This window comes from Diceros bicornis, chromosome 14, assembly GCF_020826845.1.
Source record: "Diceros bicornis minor isolate mBicDic1 chromosome 14, mDicBic1.mat.cur, whole genome shotgun sequence".
NCBI lineage: Eukaryota > Metazoa > Chordata > Mammalia > Perissodactyla > Rhinocerotidae > Diceros > Diceros bicornis.
This window is the reverse complement of record NC_080753.1, coordinates 43485226-43498439: the sequence shown is the minus strand read 5'-3', so window position 1 is coordinate 43498439 and position 13214 is coordinate 43485226. Positions and strand designations below refer to the sequence as shown.

The 13214-nt window shown below is 43.6% G+C and overlaps 1 protein-coding gene across 9 annotated transcripts in view; it reads right to left on the bottom strand.

Annotated features, from left to right (window-relative positions):
• RIPOR2 (RHO family interacting cell polarization regulator 2) overlaps positions 1–13214 on the bottom strand; it is a 217861-nt gene that overhangs the window by 19883 nt on the left and 184764 nt on the right. For 7 of the 9 annotated variants that reach the window (XR_009222104.1, XR_009222103.1, XM_058555134.1 and 4 more), the window contains exons 9-14: positions 13025–13068; positions 11676–11801; positions 11215–11363; positions 8525–8654; positions 4191–4859; positions 1024–1208 (exon numbers count right to left, since the gene is read on the bottom strand). Coding sequence is in view for 7 of the 9 variants with exons in the window: in XM_058555134.1 (XP_058411117.1) it covers positions 1024–1208; positions 4191–4859; positions 8525–8654; positions 11215–11363; positions 11676–11801; positions 13025–13068 (1303 nt within the window). In the remaining 2 variants the exon portion in view is untranslated. Of the gene's footprint in view, positions 1–1023; positions 1209–1279; positions 2392–4190; positions 4860–7960; positions 8111–8524; positions 8655–11214; positions 11364–11675; positions 11802–13024; positions 13069–13214 lie in introns of those variants that run through there. The other 2 variants (XM_058555140.1, XM_058555139.1) reach the window with 2 other exon arrangements.

Genomic DNA, 13214 nt, shown 5'->3' with positions numbered 1-13214 from the left:
ATAAATTCAATATTTCACTTTTTCTTTTCCTGCATTTATATTGGAAGACGAAACCCTCCAGGAACAAAAAAATCCCTAAATATTACCACCACCCACAGAGAGGTTTGTGAAGGTTGAAGAGCCACAGTGTGTTGTAACTTGAAAACCTGTTTACGTAACATGTCAAAAGTAAAGATGGGTGAGAAATCCAGCCTTTCCTCTGGGAAGGCGTCTGTGTATTTTTTTGCAGCCACTGATGGAGGTAAGCATGTTTCGCTGCGCTGGTTTTGCTTCCCCTGAATTTACAAAATGGACTCCAGGCTCCAGCTTTTTTGTGTACAAGAAAGCCTGGTGGAGAAGGTGACAATATTTCACCTTCATCCTCCTTTCCCACTGCCCCGCCCCACCCCCACCCTAGAGAAGGCCACATTCTCCACCCAGAGGGCTGCAGATCCAGTGGCAGTTATCAGTCATTCCTTCTTACATTCTAAGGGAAATATGTCTCATTGGGGCTTAAACCTGGCTTTGGCATGTGCACTGATAAGCTTAATCTACTGCAAAGACCCCCTGGGCTAAAGGGAACAAAGAGATAACGTGATGGGGAAAGCAAAGCACAACAAAACAAAGAGATTAGAAATAAGATGCCAGCCAAGGAGAACCAGGTCTGAACTGATCATCCTGAAAGACTTCTCCAGAATCAGTCTATCTATTAATTTGGAATTAATTATCTTGGGGTCAAGTTGTAGACACTGAAGCCTAGAAGACGTCCACAAATGTAAATGCATACACACACACTTACACAAAAATTTCCCCTTCATTTATAATGAAGAGAAGCAATTTATTTTCTCTTAAACAACACAAAAGAAGTGAACACTATATAAAAGTTGTACTCGACAATAAAAAGGAACTGTAAGCAAATTGGTCATTCATGTAGGGAGTTTGATCTTCTTGGAAATGTGTACCAGGTCGCCTCTGATAGTAACAAAGAACTACTGTACCAGCTATGACAGGAGAAATATAAGCAGATACTAACTTCAGACTTACCTATTTTTCTCAGTCTCAGTGTCTGAAAAGACTGAGTCAGGACCTCCTCCAACGTTACAAACCTCATCACAATCCTCCTCCTCCTCGTCAAAATCGGAGGTGTTCAGGAAATCAAAGCTTTCTAAAGCACTTTCAACTGTAAGACTTAAACTGGAAGACCTGCTGCGGCTTACTGCTGGCTTGCACTGCAAAGGTAGAAGGCACCAAGGAGAATATCAACATATTCAGAAGGAGAAACAGAACACACGACACCAAATTTGAGATGCGACACTTTCTTTTTTTCAGGCTTTTATTTTTTTGTTGGCATTTAAAAAAATGCATTTAAAACCTTCATATTAAAAAAAGTACAATCATGGATAAAATGACACAATATCTGGGATTTGTTCCAAAATAATCCAGAGGGAAGTCAGCAGGTAGAAGAAAAGGTGAAACGAGATTGGCCACGAGTTGAGCATTCTGGAAGCCGAGGGATGGGCACATTGGGATCCATTATATGATTCTCTCTACTTCTGTTTGAAATTTTTATAATAAAAAGTTAAAAAAACTACTACAACCAGAAAGCCTTGGGGAACAGAATGGCTACACTCCCTCTGCCTAGTGCTTGACTCCAAATAAAATACAAATAGCAGACAAATCTAAAGAGTCATTGAGTCAATGCTGGATACTAACCAATGTCTAATTCCATGCGGCAACATCTTCAGTGTCCTGAGACAGGAGCTAGCTATCTCAGGCACCTGTGCTAAGGGGTTAACAAAACAAATCCCAGAAACAGAACACTGCTCCTGTTCACCTAGCCCACACTCCCTAGGTAAGTAGACTTAAATACTAATTTTACATTCACAGCATATACTTTTTCTTTGAGCATCGAGGAGAAAATGAATGGCCCCAGGCGCAACAATAAGTAGCCCTCCTTCCCCTACAGCTCTGTCTTTGAAGGAACAAGTTCTGTCACTTCCCTGACTCGGCACTGGAATTAAGTGAGGAAACCCATTCTATGGCCTGGAGGATTCTACGTTGCTAGACATAAACAGAAACATTACAAACAGAATAATGCCAGTTGCTATGGGCACAGAGATGGAGAGAAGTACTTCCAAATATTCAAGAGGACGCTGGGGTGGATTGAACGGGACAAGTCCTGCAAGTAAGAACTAAACGTCCTCCATCCAGTTAGGTGGCACTCCTCGCTGACTTCTTAATGCAAGGCAGGAAGGGCCTTGCAGGCATCTGTCTCTGACACTCTAGATGGCACAAAAGCACATGGGAAATCGTCTTTCAGTCTTTTAAATCAGAGTAGTTTCATTCACCCTCAGTGATCTCCGTCCAAGAGGCAGCATCATTTAGTTTCTGATCCTCAAGGTGTTTAGCATCCTAGGAATGTGAAGGGGAAAAAAAGAGAAAGCTTTGTCCAGCTGATGCTTTAAGTCTGGCTGGACACAAAGCCACTTGCCCCAGACCTAAACTCTAACACCATTTTCCATCTCAGAGGGAGAGATGGAGCCAGACCAGACTCAACCCACTTCTAGGGTCTTCCCTCCTAAGCCAGCTATCCGCAGAACTTGATCTTGCACAGTATGGATGTATTTAAATATGGATCATAACAAAGAAACGGGGAGTTAAGGATTTTAGTAGCAGGATCATTTTGGAACCACAGCAGATTGAAATAACACTTTGGAAAGAAATCAGTGCCCACCAGGTTTTTATAAGACTAACGGATGACTTGTTGAGTGTTTCCTGGTGGGTTGAGCTAGTTATGGGCACCCTAGATGGCTGGAAACTGGAGCTGCCATCACTGGCTTTCTTGAAGGCATTTGCTTTGGCGGGTTAATTGTGTCTTAGCTCTTTAAATTTAACACTTTTTGCCCACTAAGCAAATCTGATCAACTGCACAAACCAGAGCTTGTTGAGGGGATAAAAGATGTTCTCACTGGAATCTTAGACAAGCAGCCTCCATGCATGAGCCCTGAGCTGATGCTTTGAGTTATATTTTACAGAAAGCAGATTCTAGAGAGCCCTTCCCTGCTTCTCAGAGGCTATGCCTACAGTGGAATTAATCTGTCATGAGCATTAGAGGACCTGGAGAGTCAGAGCATGAATTATCGTTTGCCTGGGCACAAATCCCTTCCAGAGCTAGGTCAACGTGACTGAGAAGGCTAAGATGGTCAGAAAAACCTTGGAAATGTAGTTCCAGATGCGACTGGGAAGGCCACATTTTAAAACAGTCATACAAAGGGACGAAACAGCCTTCTGTGGATTGATTCTCAGCTCACCACTGGCACCTTATTTTCAACACTGTTTTAGAGAACAGGTCCTCAAAGAATTGCTCTTTCGAGACAAAGGATCCAAGTTCTCTTCTACATGGTAAAATAAATCAGAGCAGCAAAGCAGAGAATACAAGAATTGGCAGTGGGATTTGGGACAAAAATTCAAGTTCTGTCTCCTTGTGCAGTGTTTTTAAAAATCTAATCTGTATGCCAAGTGGAGACAGATACATTCTGGTGTAGCAATGATGATCTCATTATTAGGACCTCCTGCCTGAGAGGAAGTCGTCCCTCTCACTCCTACCCTCCCATGCCTACCCTGAGCCGTCTGATCAGGAACAGAATGGAGGGAGATATCTCTGGTGGAGTCAGGGGTTCCCTGGCTTCTAGTGTGTGACTGATGGTTATTTGCGGATGATTAATCTGAGGTTCTGACTCACTGATTTGGGCCAAGTCCAGAGAACAGAATCTTCCAGAATTCTTCCATGGGGAGAGGAGATGCCCTTGGCTCTCACATCAGGGCTGGCTAACTCTGACTTCAATCAGAGAAGAGGTTTTCTGCTTTCCTGGGACCCCGAGAGGCACCCTATCCAGGAACACCTCTATGAGATTATGATGATCAAAATGCCACCATTTCACATTTGGGATTAGAATGATTAACTCTGGGACTGCAGGAGTTTAGACATTCTTTAGAGCTGTTACTTTAACTCCTAATCATTTTAGTTAAGTTGATCTATTGTCAGGAAAGTAAAAATTAATATGCACTACTGGCATTAAAAATCAATGCCATTTAAATGATGATTATCTATTGATCCTGTGATGGGACAAGATAAAAAAAAAATGCTATCTTAAATGGAATGTTCTCTCTCCTCTCCAAACCTAGTCCAATTTCTCTGAAAAGGTACTTACTTTTAGAATATCATCCAAATGCATGACTTCTTGGTTCAGATCCTGAAACTCTTTATACTGCTCTTTATGTGGTTCTAATGCAAGGAAAAGCCCATTAAACGCATCCTCTAAGCTTCCATCTAGAAAGGATCTACAGCCTTCGGATTCTCCACTGACAGAGCCCTCACAGGGCCTCTCTGTGGCCACCGGCACCTCTGCTGAGGTGAGCCTCTTGACCAGTTGCTTCGTGATGTTTCCTTCAAAAGTGTCCAGTTCCACAGGCTTGAGTTCAGAGCCTTCATCAGACTCTTGCAGAAGTGCCTCTGTGACATCCTTCTCAAGGAACAGGCGCTCAGCACCTGCAGATACTCGGCAGGCCTCGGGTTTTCTGGGCCCCTCTGCATCTTCCTCCAGGCATGGCTTTGGCTCTCGACCTTCTCCCAAGGAGTTTCTGGAGGACACTGAGCTGGTGTTGTTCATGCCCTCATTCTGGGAGGACAGGCTGCTGTGGTTCAGCTCGGCAGGGGTGACGGTAATTTCTGGATTTGCTGAGCACCCGTTGGAGAGAGAGCCAGCTGGGTTGGGGGTGTGGGCACAGTCTCCATTGGGCAGGTCGTTGAAGCTGAGAGACAGTGGCGTTTTCTCCTCAGCCGCCTTTCCATTGTCAAAGATGTCATCAGGTAGATTAGACTGTGGATAAAAGGCATCTCATTATTATTTTAAATATGAATCATGCATTTGGCATGGTTTATTTCCAGACAAAATGTAAGGCAATTGAAATTAAAAAACCAGAACTTTCATAATATTAGCATTTTCTTTGGTGATTATGTGTGTTTATGTCCAGCAAAAGAAAACAAGCCCTTAAAAACCCTATGTCCATTGTTGAATCTAGGTGAAAGTTCATTGTACTATTCTTAGGTTTGACATTTCTCAAAAGAAGGTTGGGGGAGGATAGTGCTTAGTTCCTAAATCCCAGCGTCTCACAATATTTGGCAGCCATAGTTATGTATCACACTACCAATTTTTTTTTTTTGGTATCTGTCTTAAAAGACTTTCCAACATTCATGCTATTTTACGCAAAAGATGTGATGCTTTGTTCTGCTTTAGTTCTCATAAATTAAAAAAAATCTCTACCCACAAATCCCCAAGCCCTTGAAAATGTTTTATTAATTTAGTAACCATGCCACAAATAATTCAAGGCCAGAAACACATTTGCATAGCTTCTATAAAAATAAGAAAAAAAGACTAATAAACTGAACATCTCTCTTCCAGAAGTGTAAACCCCAGAACTCTCAGGATATCTAGAAAGACTGAGTCCTCTGTCAAGCAGCGACAGGCTGGGTCAGCTATGCACTGTGATTCATGAAGCTGAACTTGGAAGAGAGAGGTCAGAAATATCCAGGTAACCAAGATAATTCGTTTATGCAGGCATTAAACAATTTCTAAGTCATCTTTCCTTACACTGTGGTCTGTGTATAGTGTCTAAGTGCCAAATGTTGCTCTGTGAAAAAAGTTTTCTAGTTATTTGAGATCAACTCCTTCAAAATGAATAATTTCTCTTGGATTCCAGATTTGATTTTTTAAGTAAATGTTAAGGACCAAGCTAATGCCTATTTTAACTACATATAAAGCAACAAATTATCACAATAGTGCTGGGAATAAGCCCAGGAAACAACAATGTCACAGCCAGTGAAATGGGGAGCAGACAGAAAGACAGAACCTCCTTGTCCTCCTCCAGCAGTGTCCCTGGTTCCATCACTGCTGGATCCGGGGCCACTAGATCCCAACCCAAACTCTCCATTCCCCCCTGGATGTAAGGTGGTTAGCTTTAACCACAGGGTGAGTAAGAGGATATGTCACCGGGGCACTCAAGTGACCTCTGCAGGCTCAGGGTCTTTGCCTCTAAGACTGAGAATGTTTTCCTCTATTAGCGACTATTGAGCTGTGCTCCTTTGAGTCCTGGGGGTGGAGTTCCAGGGAACCTCCTCTGGACTGCAAAAGGGGGGGTGGGGTGGGTCCCGGTGCTCCTCTCCTGCACCTCCAGCTTGTTTTCTCCCCCTCTATTTGCATACTCCCCTGCCCCTTACACACTTTCTGCCTCTAGGAGAGATGAAAGGGGGAACTGCTGGGGAGGGATGGGGGAAGGAGTCCTACTCCCTGGACTTCCTCTGTGGGGGTCCCTCCTGCATCTCTCACAGAACCCTTGGGTCCTCCAAGTGGTCCTGTCCAGCCTCGTCTCATCTTCAGGACACACAGGTCGTGGCAGCTCTAAGGGAGGTGAGAGGTATTGGCTGTAGCTGGGGGACTGGGTAGTTAAAACTCTTATTCAAATTCTAAAGTTCCCGCCAGCATTTTCTCTTGGTCTCACATTCCCAAACCCAATTTGCACCTACTAAGTGGTAAATGTTGAGTTAGAAGAAGTTGAGATGCCCTGCCCAAAGGGACTTACAGTCTCCTAAGGGGATGAGCCTATAAACAGGCGCACAATGTACAAGGGAATGCGTGTTATAACTGAGGAATGATATGAGGAGGTAGGAACCCCAGCAAGGGGATGGCTGCCGCCTGGGAAAGAGATGGTCCTGCTACTCAGCCTTGGAGGATGGGGAGGTGCAGGAGAGGAAGAGGAGGAGGAAGCGCATTCTAGAAGGAACAGTGTGTGTGCAAAGACAGGAGATCCTGAAAGGGTGTGGTACCGTTGGAGGACAGTGGGGAGCTCAGGGGAGCTCGAGCAGAGGAAGAAGAGTGAAGAGGTGAGAGGTGGGCTTGGAAAGCTGGGCTGTGTCCACACGGGAATGGCTGCTCTGAGGACCTTTGCATTTATCCAAAAGGTTATAGGAAGCCATCAAGTTTTTCCCAATCTTGCTCTCGTTTAAATTACGCTATTAAAACCTCTACCAACTCCCTCCATGACCCTCCAACTTGCAGTATATGAGCATGAATACACAAATTCCGTTGATAGTTACATATACAACTACCAGCTGTATTGTTTTTTGGTACATGTTTTCACCCATATTTCCCCCGTACAGTCTTCCCATTTTCCTTGGAAACTCCACTAGAGGTTAGCCTGGTCCTTTTCACCTGTGTTTTTAAATTCAGTGAATATGAGTCAATTATTATTATATTAAACCAGAAAACTTTTAATCCTTCCTTCTCTGGACATTCAAAGATTACCTTTGTATGTCCGTAAAGAGCAGAGTATTCCATGTATGCATATGTGTGTGTATGTGTCTTCTCTTGTGACATAAAGTATAACACATATAATGTAGGTTACCTATTGCATTCCTGATTGTGAATAAAGAGTTTCTTTTACTAAGTTAGTACAAAATTAACAAACATTACAATAAACTAAGACTAAGAACCTCTTTAAATAAAAATAGCGCTAGTAAAATTGGTTTAAATCCTGCTGAGTTCCTCGAATGCCAGTGTTTGAATGCTAAAAGGGTGCATAAAGATTAATATCAGTGATAAACTAGTTTAACTTGTGAAGGAAAATCTTCTTTGACCTTCAGTGTAATTGCATTTTTTAAAAGTGAAAATCTTGTTACCACGGATATCTTTGCCACAGCAGAGAAAAATCACAGCACAAAAGCAGGGACGATTAGAAGAGAAGGACAAACTGCCTCTCTAACCAAGGTGCATGCGTGACCAAGCTCCCATCCCCAGGGACAGGACGGCAGTAACTGTTACCCCACGACCATGACAGAGAAGAAGATAAGAGCCATGCCAAAGCATACACGCCACGAGCCCCCGAAGTCAAGCACTTCACACCCGGGCAGGCCAGCCACACTCACATAAAACTCTAGCACGGCCTTGGGTCTCAGCCTGAGGGAGGGCAGGTCGCTGAAAGAGCGGCTGTGGTGCAGCTTGGCAAAGAGAGTGTCTTGCAAGGCACTCAACACAGACAGCCGCCTCGGCTCGTCTGGTGAAGGGTGCAACCATCTCTTCAGAAGTCAAAGCAACATGGGGGAGTTAGTGGAAGGCATCAGGTTACCGTGTTTTGTTAGCTTTTTAGAAAGCATTTCTGATTAAAACAAGGAGGCCATTATTTATTTACATCTATTTCTTTAAAAGGCTGATCTTAGAGAAGGTTCAGAAAAGTCTACATGTTGTACCACAGCAATAGGTAAGCTGGGGAGGGAAGAGGAAGGACAGAGGTTTACCACCCGTGCGCATGTGGCCAAAAGCATCCTAGAATGTGCTTTCCTAAGGCACTACTTGATTAGGGTGAACTTTACGAATAGCATTATTAGCAATTATTGAGAATCCCTAATGCCGTATGTTAAGCATTTCAAATACTGGGTGTGAGCATTGCCTCAGGCTCATCACCTCTACTCTAAAAATTGCACTGAACTTACGAAGAAGGAGTGATCCTTGAAGGGGGGTGTTTCCGGGGTGCCCTGGCTGTACATGGACATTCTCCTCTGGAGGGCTGCCGTCTTGTTCCCAGCGCCTGAGGATGGGGTCACGTCCTCCACATCAAATGGACTATAAAACAACAGGTCCCAATGAATGCATGTTGTTAAAGTTGCCTACATATAATCACAGGACTGTGGGCCAAGAAAGCACCTCATTACACTAAAGTAAACTCAAACCAGTGGGCACTGGGCTGGTTTTGGCCAAATTGGTTTGTCAGAAAATCAACCAAGATTAAAGAAAGTGGAGCAGAAAACCGAGTCTAGACCCACCCAAGGTACCAGATTATTATCACAGTTTTAAACACAATTTATCTATACACCTAGATACTAGATAAATCTGTTTCCTCATTAACATAAGAAACATAAACACATTAATTCTTGCCCCAACACAAGATGTTAAGGGAGTCTGTAAAAATTCTTTGAGTTTTGGGCCGGCCCCGTGGCTTAGCAGTTAAGTGCGTGCGCTCCGCTCCTGGCGGCCCAGGATCAGATCCCGGGCACACACCGACGCACCACTTCTCCGGCCATGCTGAGGCCGCGTTCCACATACACCAACTAGAAGGATGTGCAGCTATGACATACAACTATCTACTGGGGCTTTGGTGGAAAAATAAATAAATAAATAAAATTATAAAAAAAAAATTCTTTGAATTTTGTAGGGATAGACACTGTAACAATACAAGAGAGTAATCGATTATTCTTCAGTTCTAAAGAAAGCACTCAAAAATAGAATCCCGTTCATCTCAGGTGACACAGAGACTCTTGCGTGATTAAGTCTGTTCACAATGACGCCACTTATCATCACGGCCTCCGGTTCACCAGCAAGAGGAATGATCCTGCATTGGAGATGTCAGTGACTACCAATTATGAGGAGGGGAGGGCTGGGCATAAGGTGATGACACTGTTTCAGTGACACGGCAACAGGGTCCTTGCTGCTTCCGCGCCTGACCCTCTAGATTGTAAAGGAGACCCTGAACGTTAATACTCAACATGCATATATATACACAATGGAATACTACTCAGCCATAAGAAACGATGAAATCCAGCCATTTGTGACAACATGGATGGACATTGAGGATATTACGCAAAGTGAAATAAGTCAGAGGGAGAAGGTCAAATACCATATGATTTCCCTCATTAAGTAGTAGATAATAACAACAACAAACAAACACACAGAGACAGAGATTGGATTGGTGGTTACCAGAGGGGAAAGGGGGAGGGAGGAGGGCCAAAGGGATAATTGGCACATGTGTGTGGTGATGGGTTGTAATTAGTGTTTGGGTGGTGAACATGATGTAATCTATGCAGAAATAGAAGTATAATGATGTACACCTGAAATTTTTACAATGTTATAAACCAATGTTACTGCAATAAACAAAATAAATAAATAAATAAATAGATAAGGGATATTAACCCCCCGCCCCCCCCCAAAAAATACTCAACATGCCGTCTTTACTTGATAATACATTGGGGGCATAATATGAAATGTTGTGAGCAACTAGCATTTAATAACTTATCACGGCCTTTCTCATGGGGTGACTTTAGAAAACAACTTCTAAGTTCATTACTTTGACAAAAGGTATCTCTTGCCCTTTGGAAAAATTCTATTTCAGTAAATAGAGTGTGGAGGGACTAAGGATATTTAAAAATTTCCAGGGCACTGTAAGGTATATGAGATATAGGAGGATAAGCATAGCGAGCATTAGGATCTTTCTGAAGGCAAAATCTCTTATCGGACAGTTATTCTCTTTTAAATTAACTTATCTGAGTGACATATTTCTATTTTTTTCTTTTTCTTTTTTGTGAGGAAGATTGGCCCTGAGCTAACATCTGTTGCCAATCTTCCTCTTTTTGCTTGAGGAAGATTAGCCTTGAGCTAACGTCTGTGCCAACCTTCCTCTATTTTGTATGTGGGTTGCTGCTGCAGCATGGCTGACGAGTGGTGTAGGTCCGTGCCCAGGATCTGAACCTGCGAACCCAGGCCGCCAAAGTGCAATGTGTTGAACTTAACCACTATGCCTCGGGACTAGCCCAGAGACATATTTCTTTCTTTCTTTCTTTTTTTTTTTTCCGAGGAAGATTAGCCGTGAGCTAACATCTGATGCCACTCCTCCTCTTTTTGCTGAGAAAGATTGGCCCTGGGCTAACATCCGTGCCCATGTTCCTCTACTTTATACGGGACGCCGCCACAGCATGGCTTGACAAGCAGTGCATCAGTGTGTGCCCGGGATCCGAACCTGCGAACCCTGGGCCGCCAAAGTAGTGGGTGCACACTTAACCGCTATGCCACCAGGCTGGCCCCCTGAGACATATTTCTTTACATGTATTTAAAGGTAGAAAAGGAGGGAAGGAGGCAGAATAAAATATTTTAAAATAGGAAGTAGAAGAGGAGAGCAGTGACAAGACAGAGGCTTCTCCAACGTTGGCATGTGTGAACATCACCTGGTGAGCATGTTAAGCAAATTCTTGGGCCTTGAGAGATTCTGACATAGTAAGTCTAGGGTGGGGCCTGAGAGTCTGCTTCTGTAACAAGCTCCCTGGTGGTTCTGATGGTCCACGCACCACTCTTGGAACAGCATCAGTCTGTAGCATGTATCTCTACACGATGAAATCGAAAAAGGGCGACTTACTACCAGGTGATTTCCAGGTTCAGTTTGATGGTGCCAAGGTCATTGATGTCAACAGCCACCACCTGAGGTCGGGCTGCAAACAGATCTTTGGTCTCACAGGTCACGCTGCCGACCAGGAGGTGAGTTGCTAGTCCTTTGAGCTCAGTGACCTAGTAAGAGAGTGAGGGAGAAGGCCTTAGAGGACAGCAGAGGAGAAAGGTAGGAGACTATTTTCCTTAGCCAGTTCAGTCGTTTCTTTCAGAATCATATCTGAGGTGGATGTTTCCAAAGCCCGTCTTACATTTCCTTTGCCCGCTCTCATACGAGAGCAGCGGTCTTTGCGATGCACTTGCAGCGCAGAGACAAGTCTAGTCTATGGGTCAGAGGGGCAGCAAGCAGAAGCGACGGGCAAAGGTCCCCCCCAATGGGTCACGCAGCTGTGGCAGCAGCAAAGACAACAAAAGGCAATGACAGTACTGTACCTTGATGGAAATGAATCCAACGATCAGGGGCAGGAACACCACTTCCTCTCCATCCCAGCTCTGTTTGCCGTTGACTTCTATTTTACCTTTCAGTTTCCACCTCTGTCGGCCATACTTCATAAAAATCTGGGGAGAACACACCAAACGGCCCTCATGTTCCACCGCCCTCGCCCGCCTTCCCTTCCCAAACACCAGGCTCAAAAATGGCCAGTCAATAAAGCAGCTGCCCCTCCCCCTCCTCCAGCATCCTCACTCCATCCGCTTAGTACCCATTCTGCCCGATTTCCCAGGCTCTGGGGGTGGAGCAGATGATGAGTGGGGAAGAGACTTTCGAAACGGAGTAAGCTCTGTATCTCTAAGACAGAGGGTGTGGAGGGCTTTATTTAGTAAAAGGTCATCCCTCCACGCCCTTCTGCTTACTCAGGTCAAGCACTTCTTTCCCGGTAGTTCTACGTCAATAGAGCAGCCATTGGATTAATTCTCCACAATCCCTAGCTCCTTTACAGAGACTAGAGAATCAGCTAAAATCTACTCAGCAAGAAATAAGACATCTTCCTTCTGGATGAGGGACATGGAGCTGGACAAGGATTTTGAAATCTGATATACTCTGGGGAGAGGGTGTGCAGTCTCTCCTTGGCCAGACAGCTTTACTATTTAGGGGAAGACACAACACCGCCACTCCCCCAAGAAGTAGATGATAGAGGGTTTTGGAGGAGATAGTTACATGATAAGTTCCCTTTTGAAGGGGGAAAAAATAAAAAGGTTTTTACTTTATAGAGTATATTTTTATAAAGATCTAGATACTATTATTCTTCAATCACGATACTTATGAGCATCCATAATCTTGAATTGGATTTTGGATCAGGAAAAAAAACTGCTATAAAGTATAATATTGGGACACTTGGCAAAATATGAATATAGACTGTATATCAAATGCCATTAGCTAAAGTGCCACTGTTAAATTTACCGTGTTGAGAATTGTACAATGCTTATATGAGAGAATGTCCTTCCATTCTTGGGAGAAGAATTTAGGGGTGAAGTGTCATGATGTTTGCATATTAGTATAAAATGGTTCAGCAAAATAACAACAACAACAATAACAGTAATAATAACAACAATAAAGCAAATGTGGCATAATGTTAAAAATTGGTAAGTCTAGATGAAGGGTATAAGGGAGGTCTTGTACCTCCTTCTTCATTCTCTAAACTTTCTTATTGGCTTAAATTTTTTTCAAAATAAAAAAATGTAAAAAAAAAAACACAAAGGACAATTTAAGAAGCAAAATATTGACAACTGATACCCCCTCATCAAATCCTCAATGCCGACACCCACACCAACAAAATACTTACTTCATATTGATCTCCAGGACAGAGGCGAGCGAAGCCAGCCAGACCTGTAAGCAAGCAATTGAGTTATGAGGTCAGAATATATTCTCCCCCTTTACAAACCCATACTGGTACACTGATAAAACTCAACTAAAGTGTCAGACCTTTGTGAAAACTCATGCAGTAATTTTGCGGACCATCTGTGGGAACAGCT